The 17,864-nt window shown below is 45.8% G+C and overlaps 1 protein-coding gene across 1 annotated transcript in view; it reads left to right on the top strand.

The window, feature by feature from the left end:
- Positions 1 to 17,864, top strand: part of CLCN6 (chloride voltage-gated channel 6) — a 21,043-nt gene extending 3,179 nt beyond the window's left edge. Inside the window, exons 5-23 of the mRNA XM_030507638.2 lie at positions 167 to 233; positions 635 to 741; positions 981 to 1,107; positions 1,706 to 1,773; positions 1,867 to 1,925; positions 2,575 to 2,707; positions 3,602 to 3,715; positions 4,001 to 4,167; positions 5,028 to 5,154; positions 5,529 to 5,655; positions 5,996 to 6,149; positions 6,256 to 6,415; positions 6,561 to 6,667; positions 7,278 to 7,464; positions 8,090 to 8,247; positions 9,365 to 9,521; positions 10,233 to 10,340; positions 10,978 to 11,103; positions 12,427 to 17,864. Of these exons, the coding sequence (XP_030363498.1) occupies positions 167 to 233; positions 635 to 741; positions 981 to 1,107; positions 1,706 to 1,773; positions 1,867 to 1,925; positions 2,575 to 2,707; positions 3,602 to 3,715; positions 4,001 to 4,167; positions 5,028 to 5,154; positions 5,529 to 5,655; positions 5,996 to 6,149; positions 6,256 to 6,415; positions 6,561 to 6,667; positions 7,278 to 7,464; positions 8,090 to 8,247; positions 9,365 to 9,521; positions 10,233 to 10,340; positions 10,978 to 11,103; positions 12,427 to 12,507 (2,334 nt within the window). The 3' untranslated portion in view covers positions 12,508 to 17,864. The remainder of the gene's footprint in view (positions 1 to 166; positions 234 to 634; positions 742 to 980; positions 1,108 to 1,705; positions 1,774 to 1,866; positions 1,926 to 2,574; positions 2,708 to 3,601; positions 3,716 to 4,000; positions 4,168 to 5,027; positions 5,155 to 5,528; positions 5,656 to 5,995; positions 6,150 to 6,255; positions 6,416 to 6,560; positions 6,668 to 7,277; positions 7,465 to 8,089; positions 8,248 to 9,364; positions 9,522 to 10,232; positions 10,341 to 10,977; positions 11,104 to 12,426) is intronic.

Raw genomic sequence — 17,864 nt, 5'->3', positions numbered from 1 at the left:
AGGCAGCAAATCTGAGCTTCCAAAGTTACTTTACTCTGAACAACACTTCTTTTGCCTTCTTCATTCTTTGTCCTCCTATGTGTGCATACTTCTGGTAGGACTTACTAGAGGGTGGTCTTTGTTACTTGTATGTAGTAATTTCTGATGACAGATGTGTCTTCCATAGGTGGGCCTCTTTGTGGATTTCTTCGTACGGCTCTTTACCCGACTCAAGTTCCAGGTGGTACAAAGCTGTATCTTTTATCTGGTGTGTGGGTTCCTGCTAGGCTCAGGTGACCTTTTCCTTTCTGTTGCTGTTCTGCTCAGAAAAGCTGACTCTCAGGCTTCTGCCATCAGTCACGTTGTTGATTAATCAAGTTTTTAACTTGGATCTGTAATTCAGCCCTTGAAACCAAGAAATATTTCCAGTATTATGTACACAGGCAATGGCTAATCCCTGAAAGAATGAGTGGTTTCCCTTCCTCATAGCTTAGATGTGCTCTTGAAATGAAGCCTGGCTTCCTGGTGGGTTGTGTCAGAAGCCCTGGCTGGATTAGCAAGTTTGGCTCCTGGCACCGGTGAGACTCCCAGAGAGTACTGAATGATTGTGTGTTGCTGGGGGGAATGTTGTTGTTTTCCTTGACCGTCCCTGCAGCGGTGGAAGAATGCACTGAGAAAGGCTGTCTTGCATTGTCCTTGCTGGAGCTGCTGGGGTTCAACCTGACCTTTGTTTTTCTTGCCAGCCTTCTGGTCCTGATCCAAGTAAGTCTTGGGTCCACTGCTGCTCCTTACACAGCCTCCCTTTCCTCTCACACAGGTCCTGGGTATGAAGTATTCTTCTTGCTAGAAGAACTGTCTGCCCCAAGTCACCAAACTAGCTTCTCAGTGCTGATTGATGTAGCTAAGCAGGGTCTCTTGGTCCCTTGCTATGCTCTCTGATGGCACATTGCTGGTCAGCTATGAAATCAGTGCAGCACAACATCTGTGTTTCTTTTCTACAGCCTGTAGCAGCTGGATCAGGAATTCCTGAAATCAAGTGCTACCTCAATGGGGTAAAAGTTCCAGGGGTTGTGCGTCTCCGGACAGTGGTGTGCAAAGCTATGGGAGTGCTCTTCAGTGTGGCAGGAGGTAAGAAGAGCTGTGGTGTATTGATCTTGTTGGGGTAGGGAGTCACTGAAGGGGAAAAAAATGTCCCTGCTGTACATAGGGCACAAAAGGCTTCTCCCACCTTTCCAGTTAAATGATTTTGATGGGCTGGAGCAGAGTCATGAGCCCTGAATGCATCTATAGAGTAGAAAATAGAAGGATCAGGACTATCATGGGAACAAGTGCTTTTCTGGGTGGGCTAGTCAGAAGTGAGACTTTGTGGTTCAATCCAAGAGGGAGACATGAGAATTCTCCAGAACACATGGACTGGAGCAGCCTGAAGGAGGCTATGTACTGAGCAGCAGGGCAGAATAACTTGGAGAGTTCAGAGTCCTTGTACCAGCTTCTTGGAATGATTCCACCCACTTGGAGCGTAAAGTCTGTGCAAGTCTTCACAAACATTTGGGGGACTGAGGGACCAGGGGTCAGCATCTTTCTGCACCTTGCAGGGAGATTGAGGAGCACAGGGGGCTGTGCCGTGGCATGGGGGTGGTGAGCTGGTCTCTCCTGGCAGTCAGCAAGGGAGGGTGGCAGCAGGGTCAGGGGGGAGTGCGTTGCCTCATTAGTCCTGTTTTTCCAGGTCTTTTTGTCGGGAAGGAGGGTCCAATGATTCACAGTGGTGCTGTCGTGGGTGCGGGTTTGCCACAGGTTAGTGCTGGCCTGGGTCACTGGCTTTGTAAAGAGTGCTGTGAGGATTAAGTTTCCTTCCTCTATGTTTCTAAATCTTTTCTTTCTTTGTAGTTCCAGAGCATCTCTTTGAGGAAGATCCAGTTTAACTTTCCCTATTTCCGCAGTGACAGGTACTGTACCCAGAATGTGGAGGAGGGGAGAGGAAGATGAGTGAGCAGACTTGGGAGAAGGGTGGTGAGCCGGGATGAATCAGTCAGTAGTATTTTCAGTCTCTCTAGTGTCCTGCAGTTTCATTCTGCAGCAAGACAACACCAGGACTTGACTCTTTCATGCTGCTCTGCTCTGTTTCCGTGTTCACTGATGTTCTTGTCTACTACTCAGCAAATCTCTACCCACTTAAAGCCATTAACCTGAATGGTTAAATGGCTTCATTGTCAGGAACAAGCCCAGTTACTCACCCCTTATGGCCAAGATATACTACAGAGAAGGCTCATTCACCTGACTGAACAAAATCTTGCCCCTCCCTCTCTGTAATTCTTTCAAGTGATGCTGGAGTTTCACAGTTTGGGATGGTTGCTTATATACAGGGCAGTTGTGTAGTGTCAGAGTTTTGCTCTGTGTTGGTGCTCTAGAGAAAGAGAGCATGATGCTGCAGTGACTTACTGAGTAAGTCTTACTGCCGTGGCCAGCACTTCTCCCAGCTGTCACTCCTGTATCCCTGGGATATATCCGTAAATGGGAATGGTCTCTTACTTTGCAGAACCTAAGCACCTCCAGAGCTCTACTTTGCTAAACTGAGACTTTTCCTCTTAATTTCAGGGATAAAAGGGATTTTGTGTCTGCTGGAGCTGCTGCAGGGGTTGCGGCTGCCTTTGGAGCACCAATTGGGGGCACTCTTTTCAGCTTGGAGGAAGGTTCCTCTTTCTGGAACCAGGGGCTTACGTGGAAAGTGGTGAGTAATGACTCTGGCTCTTTCTGTGTGTCTCTTCCTTGACCTGGACCTTTAGGAAGGCTTGTCTGTGAGAGTGTTCAGATTATCCTGTCTCCTCCTGAGCTCTTCTGGCAGCAGAGAGATTGCCTGCTCTATCAGTGCTCCAGAACCACTACAGATCAAGAGTAGAGATGAGTCTGATACTATCTGGAACTTTGGGATGGCTCTGTGGGCAGCACATTTAGTGTACCTGGGAGAAAGGGCTGTTGTGCCCGGGCTCTTGGTAGTTCCATCCTTTGGGAGCAGACAGAGTAGGCAGGTGCTGGGTTTCTTTCTGCTTTTCTCTGCGTTGGGGAGCTGTATTGCAGCAATGCCCCATGCCTTCAGGTTGCAGATTTCTATGCCTGTAGTGCCTACTTTTATGAAGTTGACAGTATATTAAAAAATGTATTGGATTTCAGGATGCTTTTGGCATTTCTTGTACTAAACATCCTGTTGCTGGGATTCAGTTAGTCTACTCTTCCTCAGCAGCGGTAAAAGAAGCCAGGGGATTTTCCAAGATAGCAGCTCTCTTAGAGCCAATGAAGAGCTCAATTCCAACTCCAAACATGCTGTGTTGGTGCCTTGTATTTGATTAGCAACTGCAAATTAGCATATTTGACCAAAAAGAGCTTTTGCTGCAAGAATTACTAGGTGAAATTCCTAACTTCTTGTGCAGGAAACCAAATCAGATGGTTATAGTAGTCCATTCTAGCCCTGCTGTCTTTTGCAGCAGGGAATGGGTGTTAAATCTCAGTGGATTATTTTCCTAAAGCCTGAGAAGGCTTCCCAGGCATAAGTCTCAAGGCAGAGCTGACTGTGCCAGTCTTAATTCTGGGAATCTTTACTTCTTTTCTTTTTTTTCTACTACCTCAGCTTTTCTGTTCCATGGCTGCCACCTTCACCCTGAATTTTTTCCGCTCTGGGATTCAGTTTGGAAGTTGGGGATCTTTCCAGCTCCCTGGACTGCTGAACTTTGGGGAGTTTAAGGTAAGATTTAGTGCTGTTATTTCCCATACCCCCCCCGACTTTTGTCAGTTCAGGGTTTCTTTCTGTTACTTGGGTTTTTTGGTTTGGTTTTGTGTTTTTTTTTTCCATACATGCTTCTATTTCATTGAAGGGCAGTTGATATTTAGCTGTAGTAGGTTGATAACGTAAGACACAATTGCTCCCCGTTGGTCATAGCTGCTGAAGTCTCCTGTTGTAGAGACAGAAGTGTTGGTAGGAAATAGCAACAAATACTGTAATGCTTTTTTAATGCTTTTCTGCACGTAGTGCTCTGAGTCTGATAAGAAATGCCACCTCTGGACAGCTGTGGACTTGGGCTTCTTCATTCTGATGGGGATTATAGGAGGCCTTCTCGGAGCCACCTTCAACTGCCTGAACAAGAGACTTGCTAAGTACCGCATGCGGAACGTGCATCCCAAGCCAAAGCTGGTCAGGTATTTGTGCTCTCTTGAGTTGTTGCAGGAATCTCTGCTCTGTGTTCAGAATCTAGAAGACCCAGTGAGTGGGATTGGAGGAAATTCCAGAGCTGTTCCTTTTGAAGTCTCAAAACTCCATAGAACTTCAAAACACCAAAGTGAACATCAGAAATCAGATGTTACAGTCCCTGTACATTTTTGTATTTACTCTGGTGGTACAGAGAGACCTGCAACCCCTCTTACAAGGGCTGTGAAGGGAGGTCTTTATTATAAAGACTACAGCTGAACAAGACAGAGCTTTTTCTCCATGCAGTATTTTTTGTCTTGACCAGACAGATGTGGGAGGAATAGCTGATGCCATTAATTGTTTAAATCCACAACTGAGCTAATATCTGTGCTATTTAGAGGGAGTTGCCATGTTATTCTGGAAAATAGCTGGTTTTGCTCTAGACAATTCTTAAATAAGAAGCCCAGGTTTAAAGGAAAAAAAAAAAGTGTATGTCAGCAGTTAGAAAAGTGATTATGAGATGATGCATCAACCTAGTCAATCCTGTCTAGCCTTTTAGCCTGTAAGGATCTACCGACCATTGTTTCCATGTCATCACTGAACCCTTCCTTGTGGCTTTTTAATATGTGACTGCTATATGTTCTCTGGGCAGAAATAGCTCCTTTTTGGGGCAGGCAATTAAAAAGGGGAGCTAACAATATCCCTGGCAACCAAGTCGTGATTCAGCTTGACTTGCAGAGTCCCCTGCTTCTGATGTTCAGCTGAGCTGACTGCTGCTTCTTGCAGCTTTACCAAAGTCATGTGCAGGGCTGGGACCTGGTTAAAGGGCTGAGTGTGGCTTCAATGTATGGTTTCTATTGTGTACTTGCAGAGTCTTGGAGAGCCTGCTGGTGTCATTGACAACCACAGTTGTGGTCTTTGTAGCCTCCATGGTTCTGGGGGAATGCCGGCAGATGTCTTCCACTGGCCATAGTGGCAATGACACTCTGAGCCTGCAGGTAAGGCATCTTATGTGAAGATTATACATCCCCATCATCTTGTTCACCCTCCAGAGAAGCACAGGTACATAATGAGCTTTTGACAGCACGCAGTGCATAGCAGAACTTCAATGAAAGCCTGTGGACAGTTTCAGGACCTTAGGGCAATCATGAAAACTACCCTTTGTGCTTTTGGACTTTGGCAAAGCAGCTCAGGCTGTGATTCAGGGATTCCACTGATGCTGCAGGCCCCATCTCTGTTATTGATGTTCGGTCTGAACTTCCCAAAGTGTGGGCTGACAGCCCTATGCAGAACAGTTACTTCCATTCTGCTCAAAGGCTAATATAGGAGAGAGTGAATTCTAATTGTTCATGTCTTTTGTGTCCTGCATTAGGGTATGTCAGAGGATGTGAATTCAAGCATTAAAACTTTTTTCTGCCCAAATGAAACCTACAATGACATGGCCACACTCTTCTTCAACCCTCAGGAGTCAGCTATCTTGCAGCTCTTCCACCAGGACGGTGAGTAGCTAAGAAACAGTGTCCCATCCCATGCTTAGGCTTCAGAGCTTCATCTTGCTTGAAATAAGATTCATAAGAACCACAAGACTAAGAGCATCTTCAGGCCTTCATGGCTCTGGGGGACTGCTAGTACAATGGGTGAAAGCCTCCTCCATGGGAAGAAAGGCTTGCTTTTCCTCTCTTTTTCACTTACTCATTTTCTTCATGTGTGTTTGGATTGGGAGATGAAGCAGCTGTTGCGAGATGAGCCTGCTGTGAGCTGAGGGGTGGATGGTGCATTACTGCTGTCTTTGTCTGACAGACCTGTGCCCCTTTAGTCATGATTCTTCTTGTGTTGCAGGTACTTTCAGCCCAGTCACACTGTCCTTGTTCTTCCTTCTCTATTTCTCACTTTCCTGTTGGACATATGGGATCTCTGTGCCCAGTGGTCTTTTTGTGCCATCACTGCTTTGTGGGGCTGCCTTCGGACGCCTGGTCGCCAACCTCCTCAAAAGGTGCATTGAGTGTGTGTGTGTGCGTGTGTGAGAGAGATGTGCTGCAGGCATGCACCAAGCTCTCAGTCAGGGTGTTCTAATCTCCAGGCTTTGTGCTTTGCTCTAGCTACATCGGCCTGGATCACATCTACTCAGGAACCTTTGCACTGATTGGGGCAGCAGCATTCCTGGGAGGAGTGGTCCGCATGACAATCAGCCTGACTGTCATCCTAATTGAGTCCACCAACGAGATCACCTATGGGCTCCCCATAATGATCACCCTCATGGTGAGTGCAGGGTCTTAGCTCTGGCTTATTGCAGGCTGCTTGAACATGTGCTAGCCCTGAATCTCTGTTCCTTCAAGGGCTGTGATAAGTCAAGGAGTCTTGTGCTTGGAGCAACAACTCTGTAGACCTTGTGTTTGTTCCGCAGGTAGCCAAATGGACAGGAGACTTTTTCAACAAAGGCATCTATGATATCCATGTGAACTTGCGAGGAGTGCCTCTGCTGGAGTGGGAAACAGAGGTGGAAATGGATAAGTAAGGCTGCTCCTCTTGGCAGGGCTGTGGGTTAGAGTTTGTGGTAGGGTTTTTACTCAGAAAGGAATACTGTAATGCAGGGGCATGGTGCTTCATCTTTAACAAACCTGACTGCTCTGAGAGGAGCAGCTGTGAGGAGGACTGCTGTGAGAGGAGTTGGGAGTTGTGCATTGGGCCTGTGGCAGGAAAGAGGTGCTGGAACTGTTTCTGAGGAGGGGTGGATGGGTGGAGATCTGATAAGCAGATCTGTGAGGTTCAACATCATCTCTGAAAGTGTTCCACTGTACTTTGTTTCTTGCAGAATTCCATCTTCTTCCCAACTGTCGTCTTTTCCCAGTAGTGTTTAAACACTTTCTGTGTCACAAGTTGGAACCTTTTTCCTTGCCTATAGTGCATCATTGATGCACTGTTAAAAATCAAATCAATTGTGCCAGCACTGCTAGTAACACAGTAAAGATGAGCACACAGGTACAAGGAGCTGGCAGAACTATACGGCAGCGGAATCCTTTAGGATCTCATTTTGGGACTGGTTTGTTTCCTTGTTTGTCCATCACCAGCCTTCTGTCACTGACATGATGCATGCAACAATCTTGAATTTCTGTTCCCTCAGACTACGAGCCAGTGACATCATGGAACCCAACTTGACCTATGTGTACCCACACACCAGGATCCAGTCCCTTGTCAGCATCCTGCGCACAACTGTCCATCATGCCTTCCCTGTAGTGACTGAGAACCGAGGCAACGAGAGGGAGTTCATGAAGGGAAATCAACTGATAAGTAACAACATCAAATTCAAGGTAAAAAGAAGTTGTTCGATGCGTTAAAGGGTAAAGAATTTTGTTTTGCAGGTGAAAGGCCCTTTCTTTTGTTATCTAGGCCTTTGTCAGTGCAGAATTCAGGTCAGAGATAAGCACCTACTGCAATACAAAATTTTCAAGGACTCAGTTTCATTCCATTATCCGTGTCATGGTAAAGGCAGAAGTGAGCTGCATTCCTAGAGGCAAAAGTTAAGAGTAATCTGTTTAGGATAGACATGGAAAAAGTTCGGGTTTGGCACTGAAGTACTGAATCCACCATTGAGATCAGTAGTAGGTGCCTAAATGCTTCTCTCCTTTTTAGAGGGGATAGCGGGACAGGTCCTTTACTCCATCGGGAAACTTAAAGTTTGAGGTCAGAATGAATAATGAACGTGCTTGTGGCATGCTCATGCCCTAGCAAAAAGGGGTGCCTGAGTTCCTAAACTCCAGGTTCTGTGTCCAAGGAGAGTACAGTCCTATTGGCTATTCTTACAAGTACTGCAGCTACTTACAAGTACTAAGGAACACCTTATCTGGTGACATAAAGCTATGATCATATAGTTCAGAGTTGTTCTTGGATAATTGTTGACCTGCTTTGTATCTGCAAATGGTTTGCTGTACACAGAAATCCAGCATCCTCACCCGAGCCGGAGAGCAGCGCAAACGCAGCCAGTCTATGAAGTCCTACCCCTCGAGTGAGTTGCGTAATATGTGTGATGAGCACATAGCCACGGAGGAGCCACCAGAAAAGGAGGATCTGCTGCAGCAGATGCTAGAGAGAAGGTGAGATCCTGGTAGGCGCCTGTGTATAGAAATAGGGCGTTTGCACATGTTGAAATGTGATGGTTCTTACAGTCCCTGTCATTCCATATGTCAGAGAAAACAGTGCTAGTATCCCTGGGGAAAGACTTTTTAGCAGGGCCTGTTGTGATGGGATGAGGGGTGATGGTTTTAAACTAAAACAGGGACATTCAGGCTGGATTTGAGGAAAAAAATTCTTTATAGTGAGGGTGGTAAAATCCTGGCACAGGTTGCCCAGAGAGGTGGTGGATGCACCATCCCTGGAGACAGACATTCAGGGCCAGGCTGGATGTGCTTCTGGGTAAGCTGATCTAGATGAAGATGTCCCTGCTCATTGCAGGGATGTTGGACTGGAGGAGCTTTGAAGGTTGCTTCTAACCCAAACTATTCTATGATTCTGTGTTTTAGGAGAAGGCACTTGTCAGGTCTCATCAGCCGGTGCTGGGGCTCACACCTGTGACCGAGTCCTAATGACTTTATGGTGGTGTCCAACCTGTTAACTTAAATTCCCTTCAAACACCTATCCAGAAACATTTCCTGGGGAAATGTCTTGTCTGTAGAAATCCATGGCCTCTTGTCTTCAAAGAACTGAGGGCTCTACGAAGCTCACTTCTCCTAAGAGAGGAGTTATTGACCTGGTGCTGTAATATTGATACCACCTTTCTTGTAACCGGGCTGTCACCAGGCTTGTGTTGCAGTTACTTCCAAGCAGAAGCCCAGTCCAGTGAATCAGTTAATCACCTAGTGATTGTGACTCTTACGAGTGGGGTCCTGACCCTGACGTTTTGCCAGATGCTTCAGCTTTTATTAGAATCTGAATAATTTGGCACTGGAAATTGCTTTAGTAGCAAGTGATTTGAAATTGAGAGTTGTGAGACTCCATTCTGCTGCTGTTGTCATACTCTGCCAATGACAATGGCTCTTGATCCCTCTCTGCTATTTTGTTTGGTGGAGAAAAGACTTGCTTGTCACTAGCAAGAGTCCCAGAAATGTTCAGAAGGTTGCAAAGAGCTGAAGTAGCTGTTGTTTTGGAGGTGGGGGTATGTTTCTCTCCTTAAGTTCATGCATCTTGTAACATGCAGTGTTAAATCTGCCACAGGTACACTCCCTACCCCAACCTGTACCCTGACCAGTCTCCCAGTGAGGAGTGGACCATGGAGGAACGCTTCAGACCTTTGACCTTCCATGGCTTGATCTTGCGCTCACAGCTGGTCACGCTCCTTGTCAGGGGGGTTTGTTACTCCGAGAGCCAGTCGGTGAGTCTTCCTAATCAGGAATTGTAGCAGAGACATCCCTACCCTCCCAGCTGAGAAGTTTGGGAAAAGTATTTATGGGCTGCAAAAAAGAATTTACCTGTTTTTACAGTTTAAGGAATGCATCTGTGTGTTAAAAGGTGCAGACACATAATGTGAATTCTCCTGGCAGCTCTAGAATAGAGAGACTTGAATTTCTGTTCAAGTTTCGCCAGGAAAAGAGGACAGCTACTGTTTGAAAAATAAACCAACAGGCCCATTTGTGGCATAAAGGTGCAATCTTGTCAGAGCTGGAGAATGGAAGACAGATATCAAATACAAATAGAGCAACTAGCAGTGTACACTGCACGTTCTTAACTCCTGTGTGCCAAGGTCTTACCAGAAGTGTCAGCTCTATCACTGAAATCAGCATGAGCATTTGTATTTTAGGCCCATCTTGCGAGGCTGACTTGTTGCTGCCCTCCAATGTCTCATGTGGATCTGTCAGAGGTTGGAGAGTAGGTCCATTGCTCTGATAGCTAAATGCCTGCATAGGTTTGGGCGTGCACTGCTGCGTTCTGAGATGAGCTGCTCTGAGTACCTCTGCAGATGTATGTGTGGGCATGGGGGGATCTGGGTGAGCAACTGGGAGGCATCATTTGCTGTGCTGCTTGCAGCCCATGTACTGTGTGGGATGGTGACACATCAGCTCAGCGGGATTTGTTTTAAATGCAGAGTGCAAGTCAGCCTCGTCTGTCCCATGCAGAGATGTCAGAGGATTATCCCCGTTATCCAGATATCCATGACTTGGACCTCACATTGCTGAACCCTCGCATGATAGTGGTAAGTGATGCACTGCAGTGTGACAGTGTTTCCTAAGAGATGTTTAGGACTATTTCAAGCCTTTAAAAAAGTCTGAGAGCAGATTTAAGTCCACCCTTGAGTGCAGTGACCAACATCCTGTACTTCTCATGCATTCAGTCAGCTTTGTCTGCAAGTCAATCCTCATACCTGCTGTGAGGTAACATCACACACAGGTGTTTTACTTTGAGAATAAGATGTTGCCTGTCTAGTTTTAACTTCCTTCTAATATATACTCCTGCCTGAGTGAGGTTGGACAGGCAAACTGCTGCTGTGTGTAACTTCATGTGCTGGCAGTCAGACAGTGGCAGGCCTCTCATTGTCTTTGTGACAGGAAGGTTGCTGTGGAGGCCAAAGTGCTTTTTTAATATTCATTCTTATTCTCATGGGCCTGCATTTATCCTGCTCAGAGGCTTTCTGCAGCATTGGGCTCTTAAGATCATGGGTTACAGTGTTCAAGCAAACTATGAAAAATTCAGGTTCCTGAAATAATTTCATATTTGTGGAGAAATAGAAGATGCCCCCTGTCTGATACCCTGCCCAGAGATCAGTGCATTGGAAGACTTGTATGATAGTGAAAATGCCTCTTGTAAATAACATAATTGGTTTTCTCTCCTAGGATGTCACCCCATACATGAACCCTTCACCCTTTGCTGTCTCTCCAAATACTCATGTGTCACAAGTCTTCAACCTGTTTAGGACGATGGGACTCAGACATTTACCGGTTGTGAACGCAGTTGGAGAGGTAAGTCCTGATCTCCGTTTTCTCTTGGCAAAGCAAGGAAGCCACTGGGGTTTTTGCAATGTCTTTCACCTTTGGGAGAATTAAGATCTGTTTTAACATCAAACAGAAATGCTTTAAAGGGATCAGAATGTGATCTTCTTAAGGTCCTGAAGCATTGTTGATTACTGCGTCTCTGTTACCATCTTTTGTGTCCATGCCTGCTTCCTGCTTTCCACATGCAGTCTCAGGCTGGCAGCATGTGGAAGCTCTTACTGTCTTGTACCTGTTGAGGGGCCTTGAGCTCATCAGAGGCCACTCATTTGGCTTCCTCTTTGTCAGCTTTATTCAAGGCCAAAAGCAGAATTTCCTGCACGTTGGGACAGGAGGTTTTTCTGCTGGAAGGGAACTTGCATTCTGTTCCTACTCATGGGAGCAGCAGAACAAAGGAGTGTTGTTCTTGATTCACTTCTCTTTGCCATCTACAATGCTCAGGAATGGTCAGTAGGTGTCAGCAACTTCCTATAAACAGTGGGAAACCGTTACAGTTAGGCCTGAAGTGGTCTGTCTGTATGAGACAGCAGTGCCTTTTCTGCCTCTTGGGGTTGCCAATAGCTGCTCTGCAGAGCCTGTTTGTTGAATACAAGAGATGTTAACTCGTTCCATGTTTAGTATAAGATGCTGTTGCAGTGCTAGAGAGCAGCCTAGTTCTAAACTCTTTCAATGTGTAAAATCACTGAGGTGTTTCATCAGCTGAAACACATGGCTTGACTGTTTCCTCAGTCTGGGGAGAAGGTCCCTTTTGTGACCTGCCAGCTGGGGATGGCCAGTGTGCAGTCACCACTTAGCTACTCTTTACCATTTCTCTGTTGTGGTCTTTAGAGCTTCCTAAAATGTAAGCTCTGATAAGAGCTATCTGCAGTCATGTCATGTGGGGTATCTGAAACCTCTCTACAGAAGTCATAAGAGAGCTCTGTTATTTGCAATTACAGTTTTCACTTTCCAAAGGATTTGGTTACATCTGTATGCTGTCAAACGTGGACAGGATTTCCCTTCCTAGGCAGGGGTAACTACTGCTGTTTCCAGACACTGTAGCAGCAGTTAAGCTGTCTGTTTGGGTGTAGTTAAAGCGGTGTCTTGCCTGTAGACAAGTGCTGGCAGAGGGAGGGGTGTTGTTTTGGCAAGATTTGAACTTGAACCCACTCAAACTCAGCATCAGTCAGGAACTGCTTGCACGTTCCCTCTTTTTGGGGGTTAGAACAACAGCTCTACCATGTGCATCTCTCAGTGACACATCTGTGATACTGACTTGTATCTTTTTTTTCCTCTCTTTCTTCCTCTTTTAAGATTGTTGGGATAATCACTCGGCACAACCTGACCCACGAATTTCTGCAGGCAAGACTGAGACAACACTATCAGAGCATTTGATGCCCCTGCCCTCCCTGCCCCACTGTCGGTGGCTACCTCCCTCTTCCAAGCCTGCACACGCGCTCGCATTCCGCTTGGACCCCTCAAGGCCCAAGACTTGCCGTTTGGCTTCTCACATGCATATCAAGCCTGGGGAGCTGGAAAACACCTTGCTAGCCAGAGAATTAGAGGAGCTGCCTGGGCCCAGAGCTGTTGGTTGGTCTCAGGCACTTGGTTTGACCACTTTTGATCCAGGTTTTTTCTTTTCCTGTGCCCCAGTTATCTCCTTTCATCAACTGTCCTGACACTGTATGTTCTGCTATTTTGTTTTGTTTGGGTTTTTTGGGGTTTTTTTAGGGGTTGGAAAAAGAATCATCTAGCTCCACTGTGTCCTGTGCAGAGAACTGCAGCATCTTTCCCTGTCCTCCTGTATGAGACCTCTTTCCTCTTCCTCCCTTGTTCCTGCAACTGTTGCCTTATTTATGTGAGAAGGGAGTCACTGTCAAGGCTGAGAGGAGATATTGAAGTTTGCAGTTATCAAATAGCTGCTCTGGAGGATGCCTTTTCTCAGTATTAGTATTATAAAATCCAGCTCTGGAAGTACACGTCTTTGCGGGTGTTCCCAGTTGCCCATGTTTTTCCACTCTGGCTTCATTTGTTCCTAATTTCTCTCCTTCTTTCATGGGGAAGTGTCCCTGCTGTGATGTTTTTGACAGCAGCTGGCTTTTGAGAGCAGCTCAGCAAATCAGGAGTTCAGAACAGTTCAATTCCAGTTACTGTTTGGGGTTATAAATATTTAATACATTTGCAGAGCATCTCAGAGAAGGGAGCTCTCTTTCCCTCTTAGCTATTGTTAATATCTCCCGGTAAGAGACTCTTCTAAGGCACTTTGTGGCACTTCACTTTGTCACTAACCTGACACTCCTACATTTCTTGGCATTTGTAGGCACTTTGTCCTTGTACTGATCCAACAGTGAGAGCCTGGGACACCTTTTGAGCTAGAGTTGGAGACCAGGGAACCTACATCCTCAGAGCATGATGAGGTGTTGCTTTCTGGAGGCAAATAGAACTGATGCCCTGTCTCTGGGCTTGGTTGAATTATCTCTGTTGAAACAAGAGCTATAACTTAAAGCTGCCATAAAGGAGGGATACTTGGTGCTGGTGACTAACAGGCAGGATTTGCTGCAGGGTGATAAGTAGGGCTGTCTGTGCTCTAAAATCGCTTGGGATAATGTCTGCAATAGCAACAGCCAAATATCTAGAATGGTAAAATCAGCACTTAGAAGCCAGTTGCAGCCAGTTCAGTGCTTTAGCAGGTACCATCCTGGCCAGCACCTGTATTGTTCCAGCAGGCACCTGCCCTCCCGAGTTTTGCATAGAGATAACCCTCAGTGGGAAGCCAGCACTGTGCCTCCGGGGGCTGCAGAGCTGATTGGCTTGATAGAGCACAGAGCATTCTCTCAGCCAAGAGACTGGGCCAAGTATCATGGGGAATGTATCCCAGAAAAGCTTCTACACAGCCTCTGAGCACTCCAGTTAACCTGTTGTCTGCCACAGATGAGAGCTGTGGCAGAAGGAAATCAGACATTATTGTGTTTCACGAATTCAGGAACTCATCTATGGCAAAGTTTTTCCTGACTAAGCCTGAAGAAGTTGTGCTCTTTTCTTATATGTATCAAAACACTAAAAATCTGTTAAAACTGCCTCTTTGACTGACTTTGTGGAAGGTGATTGTTCCAGGGCACTGCTCTGCACGCTGCTGGCTGCTGAGCCCTCCTACACATAGGCTTGGGAGGAGGTTTTGTGCCCAGGTCACCAGGTCTTGAGGTAGAACTCGTAAGTCTCTGGCACTCTTAGATGTTCATGCAGTCTTTGCAGTCTGGATGGTTGGTAGACAGATGTATTCTCTGGTCATGCTTGCAGTGAAGACAGCTGAGTCATGGGAAAATCTTGAATTTTGGCCAGCAGATAAGAGAAAACTTGGTCTTAAAGTGGTTCTTGGGGCCAAGTTTTAGGGTAGAATTTGTCCTTATGCAGCGCATGGCTTAGCTGGAAAGTTTGATTTTAGCAAAGCTGTTTGTAAGCACTTAGATTCTAATTTTTATTCTTCATTGACATCTGGAGGCCTTTTTTCCACTTAGTGTTGTCTCAAGCCTGCTGCTGTATTAGGAGATGAGAGGCACATCTTTGTTTTCAAGAACGGATTTATACTGTTTCCACAATGGGAAGGAAGCTGTGTGTGTCCAAGGACCCTTTGTTAACTATGGCCACTGGAGAGTGGCTGCTTGGGAAGCGACCTATCTAAAGAGCAGGGAATGTTTGTTCTTTTCCTTTGCCTGCTGTAGAACTTGCAGCAACAGCTCGTCTCCCCCACTAAAATAGCTTTGCAGGCTTGTGACTATCCTAGCTCTATTTTAAAGAAGGCATGCAACCTCTTCAGCTTCCACGAGTAAAGTGAAGGTGTTTTCCTACAGCCAGTATCCATCTTGTGCCTTCAACCTGGGCTCCTTAGCTGGGACAGGTGGGGCATGTTCCTTAGAGCAGATCAGTTGGCATTAGCTACTGCTCTTGGCTTGCAAGTTCTTTCCCTGTAAGTAGAGTAAGGATGTTTGTTCTCTCCAGACAGTCTCTGCTGATGATTTCCTGATTTGCCTCTGTTGCCTGAGCTCTGGTCTTGCACTGAGCTATCCCAAGAAACTTCCAGCATTCTTAAGTACTCGCTGAAGCTGGACTATAGGTTTAAAGTATGCTTCCGTTAACCTACCTTTCATTCGAAGGATTTGTGCTCATGGGCAGTTACAAATCACAGGACTCCTGTTTTGATGGGATTTCAGCTCACACTAATGTGGATTTAGCAATCCCACAGAGGCAGAGCACGTGTCAAGAATGCCCTCTGTCTCTCCATGACAGAGCTCTTTCCTCTTGTTCATGAGTGATTGTGTGTGGAAAGTTCCTTCTCTTCATGCACATCAGTAGGGCTCCTTAGATGGTTTGCCTTGGGCTGGTCATGTCCTGTTTTATTTCTGTACACAAACTGCAGCAGTATATTTTGCTGTGGGATGTCTTGTCATCACTACCGAGGCCTGGAGTCAGGCAATCCAGACGAGACAGGCTGAAAAACCTTGTCAAGGTTTGTCTGAGCACCAGCTGCACTTCCCCATGAGAAGGCCACTTGCTTTCAGCCTGCTGTCAGCTCTGTCTGCTCTGTGCATCTATTTTATCCAAATGTTCCAGCTGGAAAGCACACCCTGTTCACTCCTTCCATAAAGAAGTTTAAAATGAGGATGGTGGGTGACCTTGTCAGCTGCTTTAAAGGGAAAACTCAGTGTGCAATCACTGTTCTGTAGCTTGCAGAAACGGAATTACAAGTTCACCTAATGTTTGGAGGTGCAGCATTTCCCTTCTGCTAAGGAAGGGAAATGCTAAGGACTGATGCAAAGGGGCCTGTGTTGAATCATTCTTGTTCTTACACTTTGGTCTCTTAATTCCTTTCTTACAACACTCTCACTGCTTCTACCCTGGCTCTGGTTGCTTAGTGATTTACAAGAAACTTACTTCTAATGTTAGGTGCCTGTAACCTTTTACTCAGAGCAACACTAAAGGAATAGTAACCAAGAACTGGATTAGTATTGATGGCAGAAGTTAGGGGGTAGTATGGGGCATTCTGTGCTGCCTCATGGTTTCCTGTGCTGTGTTACTGATGCGGTTTTGAGTTAACTTACTGTGAGCCATTTTAATGGTAGCAACTTACCTTTCCATTTGGTTTTGGGGTTGTTTTTTGCACTGTTTTTTGTTATGAAATGATGTAAGCTAATTCCTTGGTGTATATAAATGGTATTTTTTTTAAATTTGTATGAATATATTTTTATTTGAACTATGGCACTTGGGAAGTATTCATGTAACCATAACATGTCTGAGAGTAAAACATTTGTGTGTCTCATTCAGCACTTTCAAGGCCTTTTGATGTTTCTAGCGGTATTTTATTTTTGCCCTTTAGTCTAATAAAACTAGTAGAACATGGCGATATCCAAGAACACCATTTGAGGACGATGAGTAATTGCTATTTATGAGCTTTCTGGATCTAACAGCTTGTGCAGAAGGTGCTCTGAGACTGGGCAGAGATAGGAATTAATGTAATCCTTTAGGTTGTGAACACTCCAGTCCCATGTTCTCTCACAACAGCTTGTTTCAAAGGAGGGAATAGCAAATGTTTGATGAGGAGTTGAATTGTGCACATTGTGTAGCAACTGCTGATTTTCTTACCTGAGCACTTTTGATTTCTGCCCTCCTCCCGGTGAGTTAATGGAAGACACTGAGTGCAGTGTTGCACCTCCTGTTTTACAGGTGGCTTCTCCAGGATGTGAAAAACCTTCATTTCAGTTCAGCTTTTTCTTACTTTGTGGCTATCTTCCCTCCTTTAGCCTGCTGTCTGCCTTACAGAAAAGAACTTGTGACAATTCTTTTATCACATGCTTGCAGGCCAAAAATGTAAGTACAGTCTTTGAGCACTGTGGAAATACCTGACCTGAAAAGCTCACTCACTGCATTTCCATGTCCATGCTAGTTTTGGGGATAAGGTAGCTGTGTTGTACAGGATGCATGTAGTAGCTTTCTGATGCACTCTATCGGCAGGCATCGATGGGCTTTGCAAAAGCCCTTCAGGGACCTTGCTGCCTTCTAGAATGTCCAGCTTTGCCAAAAATGAAGCATTTTACACAGAGAGAGCATTAGGTGGCTAAGCAAGCGCAGATCCCTAGTGCTAGTGGCACTGTTCCAGTCCTTGCCATGTGTAGGTGAGGCCCAGCAAGAGCTTTCTCCTCTGGCTCCTTTGGTGTGGGAGCAGGAGCTGGATGTTGTCTCTTGGAGCTGGGCTCTGGGGAGCCCGAGAGAGCTACTCAGAGATGATTATACACAGGGAGAGATCATTATACACAGAGAGAGCATTAGGTGGCTAAGCAGTGTGGCTTAAGCCACATAGCGCTCTCTCTGGGGAGCTTGCTCAGGCTACCCAGAGCCTTCACTCCTTCAGCCACTTTCTCACCTTCTGCTGCCCCCAAAAAGTAGTGGGAGAGGTGTTTCCATCCATGCTTACACACAAAGCTTGAGAACTTGGTGCATCCTTACAACTGAACCTACTAAAGCAGCCAGTGAGACCGATGTAGACACCAGACACTAAGTTAGAGCCTTGCCAGCTTTAGGGGTCAAGTTTATATGCAAGGTAATTTCTACTGCAGAGAATAACAGTAGTAAAGTTTCTTGCCTGAAAGAGGAAGGATCAAAAACTTGTAAGTGGTGGTTTGTCTTGCATTTTCCATGGCTGGTTACTTAGAAAAGCTGTGTAATATATTCATGTTTGAATTAAAACCCCTTTCTACCAA

This window comes from Strigops habroptila, chromosome 16 (genome assembly GCF_004027225.2).
Source record: "Strigops habroptila isolate Jane chromosome 16, bStrHab1.2.pri, whole genome shotgun sequence".
Taxonomy (NCBI): Eukaryota; Metazoa; Chordata; class Aves; order Psittaciformes; family Psittacidae; genus Strigops; species Strigops habroptila.
Note: the sequence above shows the minus strand (reverse complement) of the source record. Positions and strands in the feature narration are given on the sequence as shown.